Source organism: Centrocercus urophasianus, unplaced genomic scaffold, assembly GCF_019232065.1.
Source record: "Centrocercus urophasianus isolate 14NV4802_14NV808 unplaced genomic scaffold, USGS_Curo_1.0 seq_33, whole genome shotgun sequence".
In the NCBI taxonomy this organism is placed as follows: Eukaryota; Metazoa; Chordata; class Aves; order Galliformes; family Phasianidae; genus Centrocercus; species Centrocercus urophasianus.
Genome location: NW_024884900.1, coordinates 5,715,715 through 5,727,577, shown reverse-complemented (window position 1 = coordinate 5,727,577; position 11,863 = coordinate 5,715,715). Strand labels below are relative to the sequence as shown.

The window sequence follows — 11,863 nt, the reverse complement described above, 5'->3', positions numbered from 1 at the left end:
CACGCGCGTGGCACCACACCCCCCCCCCCCTCCCCTCCCCCCTCTCCCTCCCTTCCGCCCCATCCCAGCCCGCTCCATCACGTCTGCAGCTCCAGCAGGGCGGGGGGCAGCTGGCGGTGGCAGTGTTCCAGGTCCTGCAGCGCCTCGAAAAGCCGGCGGAGTTCGAGGGGCAGCGGGGTTCCTGGGGTGGGGGAGCACGGGGCAGTGAGACCTTCGGGGGCGGGGAGCGGGCCCCAAGCACAGCGCTTCTGGTGGGACGGGGCGCTGGGGGTCCCTCCCTCTGTTCTCCTTTCCGCCTCTACCTTCACCGCAGCCTCGAGGGCCGTTCTGAGGTCCCCCCTCCTCCATCAGCTGCCAGTACTTTTCCCTGCGGAGAAGAGGGGCGGTTAGCTGTGGGGCAGAGGGCACGCAGGAGGCCGTCCCCGCTTCTGGGATCCAACCTGAGAGGCTGCTGCAGGCCGTGGAGGTGCTGGAAGAGGCGCTGCGCCTCCACGTCGGGCTGCAGCGGATCACTCCAGTCCTGCAGGGTGATGCTGTGCCGTGTCCTGCCGCACCCTGGCCCTGTGGGACAGAGGGGCTGAAAATGGTGGGGACACCTCTCCACCACCCCGCATCCCGACACCCCCGTACCCGTCCTGTCCTTCTGGTGGCAGCAGCTCCATTTGTCCCCCCGGAAGACACCGGGGTGGTAGGCGTGCAGCAGCTGCGGGTTGTTGCCACACACCTTTCGCAGGGCGGACAGCCACTGGTTCAGCTCATTGACGCACTGCGGCGGTGCAGAGCACGGTGACACAGTGTGGTGACGCAGCGTCCTGGTGGGTGACAGCCCCATCCCTGTCCCAGCCCACCTTGCACTGCAGGTACGCCGTCTCCTGCTGCCCAGCCTCATCCACATAGACCACCTGCATGACGTGGCAGCTCCCAAAGCTCTTCTCCTCCACCTTCTCGGCCGCACGGATGTTGGCCAAAGCGATGGAGCCGCACCTCTGCCGTTGGGGACACAGTGCTCGGTGCCCTCCGTGCCACAATGGGATCCCACCTCCCCTGTCCCCCTACCTCCGCCCCGGGGCTCTTGCTGAAACTGAGGGCCTCACTGGTGAGGCAGAAGTGCAGCTTCTTGGAGGCGGAGGCGAGCAGCGGCCCTTTGCCCCGCGTCTTGTGCACAAAGAGCAGCCCCTCCTTCACCACGGCGGTGCGGGGGGCACACAGCCACCCCTCTCCACCCTTCTCCTCCTCCTCCATGCCCACCAGCTGGGTGATGAAGGCCCTCATCTGGGAGGCTCCGTGCTGTAGGGCGGGTTGCAGAGGGGCCAGCCATTCCTCCTTGGCCCGCCCTGCCGCTGGCTCCATGTTGCCCACCATCTGCACAGCCTGCAGACCACAGGATGGTGGAGTCATTGCCTCCAGTGCCACCTGTTCCCCGCTGTCCCCATGTCCCACCTTGGCCAGCAGCAGCAGCGTGCGGCTGGTGCGTGCGTCGGCGTGCGTCTCCCTTAGGTGGAAGAGTTTGGGGGTCATGATGGCTGGCGAGAAGAAGCGGAGGCACAGGAAGCTGGTGACAGCCACGAACTGAGTGTGCTACGACCACCGGAGGCACGAGATGTGTGAGAGTCCATCCCAATGGCACCATACTTCATGATGCTTCAGGGTTGTGAACCTCATAGCCCACCCAGTTCCAAACCCCTGCCGTGGGCTGGTTGCACCCCACCAGCTCAAGCTGCCCAGGGCCCTGTACAGCCTGGCCTTGGACAACTGCAGGGATGGGGCACCCACAGATTCTTCATGGCACGGTGCAACACCAAGTCCGCCCCATTCCTCCATCCCCCACCGCTGGATTTGGACCTGACCTGATGCTGGGGGAAGCGTTCCCCAACGCGCTGGAAGAGCTGCCGGAAAGCAGCACGGATGACAGGAGGACAGGTAGGAGCTGACTTGCCGATGGTATCCAGCAGCTCCCTGAGGTAGGACTGGAGGAGCTGGCGGCCCTGCTCCATCACCTCACTCTCTGTCTGCACGCGGTGCAGCCCCGAGCACCTGCAGGCACCACAGATCCCATCGGTGGGATCTCCGAGCACCCCCACCCACTGCAGCCCCCGTGCTCCTTACCCAACGTCCTTGATCTCCACCTTGCTGGGGTCCAGCTCCACGTACTTCTTCTCCTCAAACACCCTGGAGATGGTGGGCCCCAGCACCGCATGCAGGTACTGCATCCCTGTCACCTGCCCAGGGGACACAGCACCCAACCTTAGGGGGTTTTCTCCAACTCTTGCCCCAGAGGCAGGCACAGCTCCCCATGCTCTCCCTTTAGGACAGTGTGGAGCCATGGTGAACTGGAAAGAGCAGGCTTTGGGGTGAAACTCTCTGTGGAGAAGGGGGATTTGGGGGCAGCAGCACCTTGAGGAAAGATTCCATTGACTTTGAGGCCAGGGAATTGCTCCGGAACAAAGTGTTGGGTTCACCTGTGAAACAGGAAAAAGTCTGTGGAGCAGCCCCAGGTCACCCACCAGGCATTTCCACCCCCTGCACCTTGTTCATTTTCACTGGAATTACGGGGATTTCCCAACCACACATCACCCGCCTCCACCAACTTCAGCCAACTTTAGCCAATGAGTTCCTTGGGATGAACCCAGCAGGTTCCCAACCAGAGCATTCCAGAGGTTTTACAGCACCAGAAGAGGTAAGGAAGACCCTGCCCTCCTCTGCCCGAGGCTTACAGGGCTTGGCCAGCTCCAGCTCAAAAAGCAGGTCCAGAAACTCCTTCACCAGCCCTTGGCCCAGGAAGAGTTTCACCAGGTTGACGGCAACATCCTGCCGGCACTCAGCCGTGGTGGTTTCATCGAGGAGGGTGACCAGGTGCACCCCGCCGGCCTGCAGGGACACGAGGACATGGTGGCACAGTGGCAGCAGGCACTGTGACCACGTCCCATTGGGGCTCTGCAGGGACCTCACCTGGTGCCCTGCCTTCACCTCCTGGCACAGCAGCTGGACCAGGGGCTGGTAGCAGTGAGAGGGCAGCACTGTCTCATCCCGCAGCCTCACCTGCAGCTGCAGTGAGCCCAGGCTGCCCCGGCGCCTATAGGAACATGGAGAGCAGATCCAGACCATGCACCCCACAGCACATCCCTCTGGGACACCCCAAAACACTCACCTCTCCTCCCTGGCCTTGGCTGTGTCTGGATGCAGCCTGAACCAGCCCTCCTGGTGCCCGGCTGCCTGCAGCCCCTGCACGCTGACCACCACCTGGGGGAGGTTGGGACAGGCTCACGTCCCACCCCAGTAATGGAGCCATGTAGGGTGCTTCTGGGAGCTCACCTTGCCCAAGAAGTCATTCTTGCTGACGAGGTCCCAGTCCCACACCTCTACACACAGATTCTCTGCAGGGGGGTCGGGCAGCTCGAACTCGAAGGCTTCGTTCCAGCGAGGATAGCAGGACTTCTTCACCACCTGCAAAGGAGATGGCTTTGTCCCCATGTCACACACACCCGACCCCCAAGGGGACATCAGGGATGGGGATACGCTGAGCTGAGCTCACGGTGCTCTCCTGTGTTTTGCCATTGTAGCTCACACAGACAAAGGGGTCGGACGCACCGTTCCGGTCCTTCTTGGCCAAATCCCTGTGGAGGAGAGGGAGAAATTTCCAGTGAGCCTCCAGAATCCCTACAGTGGGCACCCACTGCTCCCTGTCTCCCCTCCTTAGCTCCCCAGTGTCTCAGTGCAGTGGGGAAACTGAGTCACAGAGCAGCCAGGACTCACCAGACACCACCAAAGCTTTCATCCCAGGAGTGGGACGTCCCCATCCCCAACATCACCTGGCCTCCAGCACGGTGCAGCGCAGCCGCTGGCCGCCCTCCAGGAGCTCCACACGGAGGTGGATTTCCCCCTGCACCTCCTCATCGGGGTCCACCTCGCTGAGGCTCACCCAGCCGCTGTATCCTGTGGGAATAGTGGGCACCATGGGCAGGGGGCATTGGGGACACGGCTGGGTGTAGGGCTGGGGACACCCCGCCGTCCCCTACCTTTGGGGTGCTCTGCAAGCATGGTGCGGGTGATGCACACCTTCCCAATAACATCATCACGGCTGCAAGACACAACAGGGAGGTGGCATGGAGGGTGGCACTGAGGGGACACAGAGCTCCTAGGCCACCCCTTGCTGCAGGCAGTTTGGATGTCCCAAAGCCCTCAACTGCACAGCCACGTGTGGATTCTCTGCTGTCTGCTATGGGGTTGAGCATTGCCTTTCCCAACCCAACACTGCGTTGTCCGCAAAGCGCTCTGCCCGTACCTGAGTGCATCCTCATCCATGACATAGATGGAGATGCTGTGGAAGGTGGGATGGAGCTGCACCTCATACTCTTCCCCCCAGAATGGGGACAGCGTCTTCCACACTGTGGCAGTCCTGTGGGACAGATGGCAGCAGTGACATCCCAACATCAGATGACAGGACTGGTGCACAGCACCCACACTGGGGTGGCTTATGGGTTGACCATGGATTATTGGACATTGGGATCCATGTCTCAAACCCAAAGCAGAGCTTTGGGAGCCAGATGGGAGAGGGCAGCAGGGCTGGATGTGCTCACCTGACGATGGCCTCATTGTCAATCTTCACAATGCAGTACGGGTCGCTGCTCCCCGTGCTGGAAGGCAATGGCACGACCCCATTAGCACTGCAGTGACCCCGACTTCCCGGCCCTGACCACAGCATCCTGCTGGCAGCTGATGGCAGCTCCTCGTCCAGATCGGAAGGGGAACAAACAAATCCCACCCTTTCCCCAAAGCAGGAGCTCCAGAAGCCAACACAGCCCCCTCAAGCCTCAAAATGGACCCAGAACCCAGATCCTTCTGCAAGGATGGGAACAACCCTGGGGACACTGTGGTGACACAGACCATTGGTCACAGCGATGCTCAATGAGCTGGTAATAGCTCAGGTCAATGCTCCTGTGTGCAACTGCCAAAAAAACACCACTTTATGGCCAGCTCAGTTCCTGAGGAGGGTGACTCACTGGGGCCGGAGGCGGCGGAGCTGGCGGAACCGTGCTGGCTATGGGGGCAAAGGACTTTGGGTCCTCAATCTGGGGCCGGCAGCTCCCAGGGGTGCTGGTGCCCTGAGCTGCTGGGGGAGCAAAGGGGACCGAAGGGGTCCAGGAGGAGCCACGTGGCTGGGATGATGGGTTTGCTTGGAAGGTGACAAGCAGCAGGTTGGGGAAAGTAAAATAAACAAGGAAAAGCAAACAGCTGAGAGCTGCCTTGGAGCTGCAGGGACCTTGGCCCCACGCGCTGCATCCTGGAGACCATGCGGGTGTCCCCGTCCCGGGGCGTCCCCACGCAAGGCAGCCCCGTGTCACGCTGGTTGCTAAGAGCCAGCTCCCCTGCGGGCAGCTTCGACACGAACGCGGCGGATGAAGCCCCATTAACCCCGCAGTATTGCTGACATTTCCTGCCTTGTGCAAACCATTCAGCGGGCGCTGTGCACACACAGCCCCGTGCCGTCTGCCCGGGCAGCGCACACAAAGCAAGAGATGCTCTTTGTCTTCCTGCGCTGGGGATGCAGGGAGGAGCCCAGCGATGTGCCATAGAGCAGAGCGTTATTCCGCCTCTTTATGGACAGCTGCGTGGGGTCCCGGTGCCAAAGCTCGTAGGGGCAGGGGGCTCACAGGAGGGAGGGAGCACAGAGCAGGCAGGCAGGGAACTCAACCTGGAAACAGCGTCGGTGAGGGTGGTGAAATGCGCTGAAATCGTAGCGCTGCCGTGCGGGAGCAGAATGGGGCAGCGGTGTCAGCGTGCCCGGGGACACAGCGTGCCGTGGGTGGGTGGCTGCGGGCAGACTCTGACCCGACGGCAGCGCTGTGACATCTCGGATTTCCACGGGGAAATCACAGCGATCCCAATGGCGGAGGGACGGGGTGCCGTAAATCCCGGAGCACAGCGAAGAGGGGATGGAGCTGTGCCCGTGGCACCATCCCAAGCCGCGTTCTGCCCTCCGAAAGGCAAAGCCCCCCCCCGCGCCTGCTCAAGGTCCCCGCAGGGCATCGTGCCAAGGGACTGAAAAACACGAGCCCTGACACACGGAGCTTAAAAAAGCCAGAAGCTGTGCTTCTTTCCTTGTTTATCCTCTTTTTCCATGACGGCTGCGGGGTTTTTTTGCTGCTTTTCCAGCATTCTGCAGTGCTCCTTAGTGGCTCCCCTTGGATGGATCCCCCCTGGGCTGTCCCCATGCCACCCAGTGCTGTCCCCAAATCTTGCCCCGTAGAGATGGGAGCTGGGATAATGCTGGGACCACAGACAGACCTCTGGGGGCTTCGAAGAAGGGAAATCCCCACCCGATGAGGACAGCAACCCCTGCAGCAGGTGCTGGAAAAGGGACAGAGCCAGGGGTGGCCTCAAGGCATTCAGAGCTGCTGGGACACCCCACATTCAGGCTGAAGGGAATCCCCAAAGCACGGGCACCGCTGGGAGGGTCACCTCAAAGCCATCCTGGGGGAAACCCTAAAGGAAGGGCTGCCCCGGTACCATCCAGGGGGTCATTCCAAAGCCATCCAGAGAGGAAATCCCAAAGCACTGGGGGAACACATCCTGAAGCCATCCCAAAGAGCTGGGAGGGGGTCACCCCAAACCCACCCTCAAGGGAGCCCAATGCATTGGGTGGGAGTCACCGTAAAGCCCTGGGGAGGGATTCCCCAAAGCTCTCCCGGGGGCCGGAGGCAAAGCAGCATGCAGAACCAAGATGCCAACCCTCAGCCCCGGCAGCACTCACATGTCCTTGGCGGGCAGGTTCCTGCCCTCCACGATGCGGATGGACAGCACGCTGCGCCGGGCCATGGCGAGGGAGGGAGGGACGGAAGGAGCGGGCAGCGGAGCGCGGCCCCGAACCCGCGGCCACGGAGCCCCGAGCCCATGTGCGGACCGGCACGGAGGGCGGCCAATCAGAGAGCGGTTCTGGACCGGTGGGCGGGGATTACGGAAATGGGCGGGGCCAGGTATAGAGAGTGGGCGGGGCCTGGGGCTGTGGGCGGGGGGGATCGTACGCAGCGTGGCCACGGGGCTGGGGGCTGCAGGGACCCCCACATTTCTAAGCCCCCCAAATGTGGCAGCGGGACGTGCTGCACCCACAGCTCGGCGCCGTGCCTGCGCAGTGCCTGCTCACACGCTAAGTGCTCCAATGCCCCAAAATCCCATGTACCCCTGGCGCACTCCCAGACCACCCTGTGCCATCCTAGCCCCTGCACTCAGCCCAGGGACACCACGGGGTCACCATGGGGACACCATGGAGGCACCATAGGGACATCAGAAGGACACCCTGGGGACACCACAGGGGCACCGTGGGGACACTATAGGGAGGGACATCATGGGGACAATGTGCAAACACTGTGAGGACACCATGGGGACACAATAGGGACACCGTGTGGCACCAGGCAGACACCATGAGCACACCTTGGGGACACCCCGGGGCACCCTGAGGGACACCATGGGGTCTTGGCAGGGGCATCACAGAAACACCGTGGAGATACCACAGGGACACTGTGGAAGCTCCATAGGGACACTACAGGGACAACATGGGGACACGGTGCCCTACAGCTGGGGGCGGTTGGCAGGCTGATAGTGAGGCAGTCATTATCATTGTTCTGGAAATCACAGGATTTTCTGCTTCCTACAACCAAATACTTGCTCAGGAGCACTGCAGGTGTTCCCTTCCCAGGGGCAGGTGCCATGGGGGGAGCCTGGCAGAAGCACCCTGGGCATCTCCAGCCCCTACGTGATGCACAGAACAGCACAGTGTGAGCTGAGCCCTCCCCCAGTACAGCCCACAGACAGAGGCAGACGCACGGCACACATGAATCTGTTTATGTCCCAGTCCATCTCCGGGGGCAGGCAATGATGACATGGTGACACGGTGACATGTTGTCCCCCCTCAGAGCCGTGCGGCCGGCTGGTCGTACACGTGGTGGGTGTTGTAGCGTTGGATGGACGCCGAGTCCGGCCTGAAGCTGCCCACGCCGCATGCCTCGGAGCTGGGGGAGGACACGGCATGGGGACACGGCGCGCTGCTGCACCCGTCGCCATCCCTTGTGCCCTATGGGACTCACCTGCACAGCATGGTCAGGAAGGCGGCCAGCAGGACGGCCAGCAGCACCGACAGGATGGCAGCGATGGCGATCATGGCACCGCTGCGGCCACCGCCCATCCCAGGGCTGCTCGGGATCTGCTGGGCTGTTGGAGAGCAAAACAGGGCTGTGCCTCACCTGCCCCCCTGTCCCACCCCATTGCGTGCCACCCTCACCCTGGTACCTGTCTTCAGTGTGATGGGCTCCGACCACTGCGTGGTGGCTATGGGCTCAGAGCCATTCTGCACAAGGAACTTCACCCTGCGGAGGAGATCAAGAATCTCTAGGGCTGGAAGAGTCCTATCAGATCCCCGAGCCCAACCCCAACCTCAGTGCCACATCCCTGCAGCTCTTAACACCTCCAGGGACATTGAGCCCCCCTCCCTGGCAGCCGTGACACTGCATCACTGCCATTTCTGAGAAGAAATTGTTCCTAACAACCCACCAATAGGGCCCAGGGCCGGGCAGGGGCCCATTGCAGTTGGGTACGGAGGCGTCGTGAGCACAGCTGGTCTCGCTGCCCACACGCAGCACGGTGAGCTCCCCATTGGGCTCAAGGCAGCGGTAGTGATACTGCATGGTACCCAGCGTCAGGTAGGCTGAGGTGTTGGCAGGGAAGCGCTGGAAGCTCCACTCAGGCATCTCCGGCTCTGCACTGTCACTGAAGTTACTCTTGCCTGCGGGGATGGGGATGGCAGTGAAGGGGAGCACTCCAGTAGAGCCCCATCCCTCCGTCACCCCACTCACCTGCACTGGTAGCCACCACCAGCCAGATTTCAGACGTGTTGTACTCATCAAAGACGCAGCGGGGCTGCTCCAGCACAAAGGTGCTGCCCGTCACACGGCCCCCCAGGTTGGCACGAGCGAGACGGGGTTGGTAGGACAAAGTGACTGCAGCAGAGCAATGAGAGCAGGGCCGGGTGGCTGTGGGATCTGGGCACGGGGAGGAGGGCAGCTCCGCACAGCCACCACCCATTTTGGACTCAGATGCTGCAACTATTGTGAAAAGGGGGAGCAGTGCCACCACCAGGGAGACCTCAGGGGACCCTGTGTTGCGCTGCGGGCTGAGCTGGGTGACACCAAGGAGGGTCCCAGTCTGCGGTGTCACCCACAACACCCATCCTCCAGAACAGATCCCCTCTGCATGCACAGGAAACACCTCCAGCCAGCAGACCCACCCCCTAACCCCATTATTTGGGGCCACGAGCCCCCTGTGGTGCACACTCACCCAGGCCGTGGGCTGTGGCCAGCAGCAGGAGCAGCAGGAGCAGCAGCGGGCGCATGGTGCTGGTGCCGAGCTCGGAGTGCGGGCGCAGGGCGGGGGCCAAACGCCTTGTCCCCCCCGCAGGACCCGCCTGCGGCCTCCAACCACCCACATTCCTGTGCGGCCGCAGCCCCGCGGCAAACAGGTCGGGCTCGTTTCCCTGCAGAGCATTACGCTACGGCTGGGTGCCTGCTGGGTGGTGTGCTGAGCACTGTCACGCTCGTGGCACGGGTGGGTCCCAAAGTGCCATTCCCAGAAGGGGACCCGTGGGATGGGTGAACCCACGTCCTGGTGTCCCCGTCCCATGGTGAACAAAGCATCCAGCATTGTATGAGCCGTGTGCCCCGAGATCATAGAACAACCGCAGGGCCGTGGTTTGAGTTAAACTGGCCACACTGCCCACAATGCACATGAGCTCCATCAGCACCCAGAGCCCCTCCAGACTGACCCTGGGGGTCTGTGGGGATGGCACACCCAGCACATCCAGGCCATGTGCTGGTGGTTGGGACACCAAACAACAGAAGAAGACAACAAAAGAATCAATAAAGGATGGAAATGATTTTACTTGATGGGCTATGGGCCATGGGGCCGCGGCGTGCAGCCACAGATGCAGGCAGGGGGCAGCATGTGGGGCAGGGCTGGAGGGACATGGTGGGTCCTGTAGGGCAGGTGGGCGCCCAGGTCCCGGTGGCACAGGGGGACACACACCTGGGTGCTGTAGGAAGAGATGGGTGAGGCATCAAGCAGGGTCCATGCAGCTCAAACACTGCAGAAACCACCCCATCCCATTGCCAAAATACAGCAACCCTCCCGATTTATGAAAAAAAAAAAAGTCTTAAAATCCCCGTGCCCCACTCATACCCCACAGCTCCCAGCATGGCCACAGCCAGCGCGGCACCCAGGCTGGCCAGGATGGCGGCGATGATGACCGCAGTGCTGCTGCGACGTGCTGGTGTGGGGTCAATGGTGCTCAGGCTGCGAGCTGGAAAGGCATGGGGTGAGGGGTGGCACCCGGGGTTAGGGTGGCACAGGGACATTGGGGAGCTCTTCTCCCCTTTGGTTTTGGGATGGTGGGGTACCTCTCCGCAGGAGGATGGGGTCGGACCACTTCGTCTCCACTTTGGGGCCGCTGCAGCCCATCAGCAAGAACTTCACCCTGCAGGATGGGCACCTCTGGCACCGGTATGGGGGACAGTGCCATGTCCCATCCCACAACCTCACCTGTAGGGCCCCGGGGAGGGCAGTGGCCCATTGCATGGTGCCCGACCATGGCACGCTGTGTCCCCGCCGACCCGCAGCACGGCTGCACCGGGAGCTGAGCATCCATAGGCGGCCGCTGCCATCTCCAGTGTCATGTAGGCACGGGCGCTGGGCAGCCCCTCATATGGGGGCACCTCAGCTCTGGATGTGGGGTTTTTGAAGGCGGTGGAGGCTGCGCGGCACAGATGGGTGAGCAGTCGGGGGTGAACACTCCCAATGCCCCCCACTGCAACACGTGCTCACCATCAGCGAAAGCCACTGCCAGCCAGACGGCATCGGAGGCATTGGCAAGGGGGTCAAAGATGCAGCGGGGTCTCTCCAGCACAAAGGTGGTGGCCGTCACCTTCCCTGGCATGGCATCAGGGGCCAAGCGGGGCACGTAGGGCAACAGGGCTGGGATCACAGCAGTGAGTGGGAGGCCCCCCAGCCACACACAGCCCCTTAAACCCCTCCCCAGCACCGCTACCCACAGGAAGCCCCTCACAGCCCCCCAGATTCACCCAGGCCAGCAGCTGCGTCCATCCCAGCCAGCGCCAGCAGCACCCTCAGCAGCTCCATGGCAGCGTCCGTTCTGCACCGACCTGCTCCGTCCCACTGCTCAGGGGCCGAGCTGCCCCTGTGCCCCCACCAAGCACGGCCCTCCCAGCCCCACATTCCTGCACTGGCTCCACCAGCACAGCAGGACCCTGCGGGCAGAGAGGGACAGGGCTCCTCCCAGGTCACCACAAGTCCCAAAAACAGCCCTGAGCTTTTTGACCCCAGTTACAGGACACCAAAGATGCAGCCACTGCTGTATGATGCAAAAGGGGAAACTGAGGCACAGAGGTGATACTGGAGCTGCATTTGAAGGACCTGTTGGCAGGACTGGGAAGCCTCGTTAGGGCTATGGGGGAAATAGGGCGAGTGCCCTTCCATCCCATTCACTGCAGTACAGCCTGAAACCCAGAAGTGCCCCATCACCCCGTGGCACACAGAGCCAGATTGTGGGTGCAGCCAGCATTGCCCTGAAGGCAGGGAAGTGCCTGGAGCCATCACACCCCAAACTCACCCAAAACCAAAGTGCTGAAGAGTGACTGGTCCCACCCAGTACATAGGGTGGGGTGGCAGCCAAGCTGCCATCTCCCAATTCTTGCCCCTTGTGGGTTTCGGGGCTAGGCTTCCTTCTCCTTCCTTCACCCCGTAAGAATTTCCTCACACCCCCCTCCCCACACTTTCCCTCCCCCCCAACCCTTGACATGGG

General features: G+C 62.2%; 3 protein-coding genes across 3 annotated transcripts; all 3 read right to left on the bottom strand.

The window, feature by feature from the left end:
* Window positions 1-77: 77 nt before the first annotated feature.
* Window positions 78-6,829, bottom strand: LOC122166344 (ras GTPase-activating protein 4-like). Its single transcript, XM_042830053.1, has 20 exons — window positions 6,752-6,829; window positions 4,578-4,634; window positions 4,283-4,396; window positions 4,017-4,078; window positions 3,810-3,933; window positions 3,533-3,614; window positions 3,313-3,444; window positions 3,149-3,240; window positions 2,950-3,073; window positions 2,715-2,868; window positions 2,395-2,459; window positions 2,107-2,219; window positions 1,848-2,034; window positions 1,441-1,578; window positions 1,057-1,371; window positions 849-986; window positions 631-766; window positions 441-561; window positions 303-367; window positions 78-181 (listed from the first exon to the last, which is right to left on the bottom strand). The coding sequence occupies exons 1-20, from the start codon at window positions 6,814-6,816 to the stop codon at window positions 78-80; spliced, it is 2,388 nt and encodes a 795-aa protein (XP_042685987.1). The 5' UTR covers window positions 6,817-6,829.
* Window positions 6,830-7,906: 1,077 nt separating this feature from the next.
* UPK3BL2 (uroplakin 3B like 2) lies at window positions 7,907-9,382 on the bottom strand. Its single transcript, XM_042830405.1, has 6 exons — window positions 9,328-9,382; window positions 8,847-8,990; window positions 8,545-8,776; window positions 8,284-8,360; window positions 8,082-8,205; window positions 7,907-8,006 (listed from the first exon to the last, which is right to left on the bottom strand). The coding sequence occupies exons 1-6, from the start codon at window positions 9,380-9,382 to the stop codon at window positions 7,907-7,909; spliced, it is 732 nt and encodes a 243-aa protein (XP_042686339.1).
* Window positions 9,383-9,936: 554 nt separating this feature from the next.
* UPK3B (uroplakin 3B) lies at window positions 9,937-11,181 on the bottom strand. Its single transcript, XM_042830403.1, has 6 exons — window positions 11,124-11,181; window positions 10,867-11,016; window positions 10,585-10,795; window positions 10,443-10,519; window positions 10,225-10,345; window positions 9,937-10,078 (listed from the first exon to the last, which is right to left on the bottom strand). Exons 1-6 carry the CDS (start codon window positions 11,179-11,181, stop codon window positions 9,937-9,939), a joined length of 759 nt encoding a protein of 252 aa, XP_042686337.1.
* Window positions 11,182-11,863: the final 682 nt, after the last annotated feature.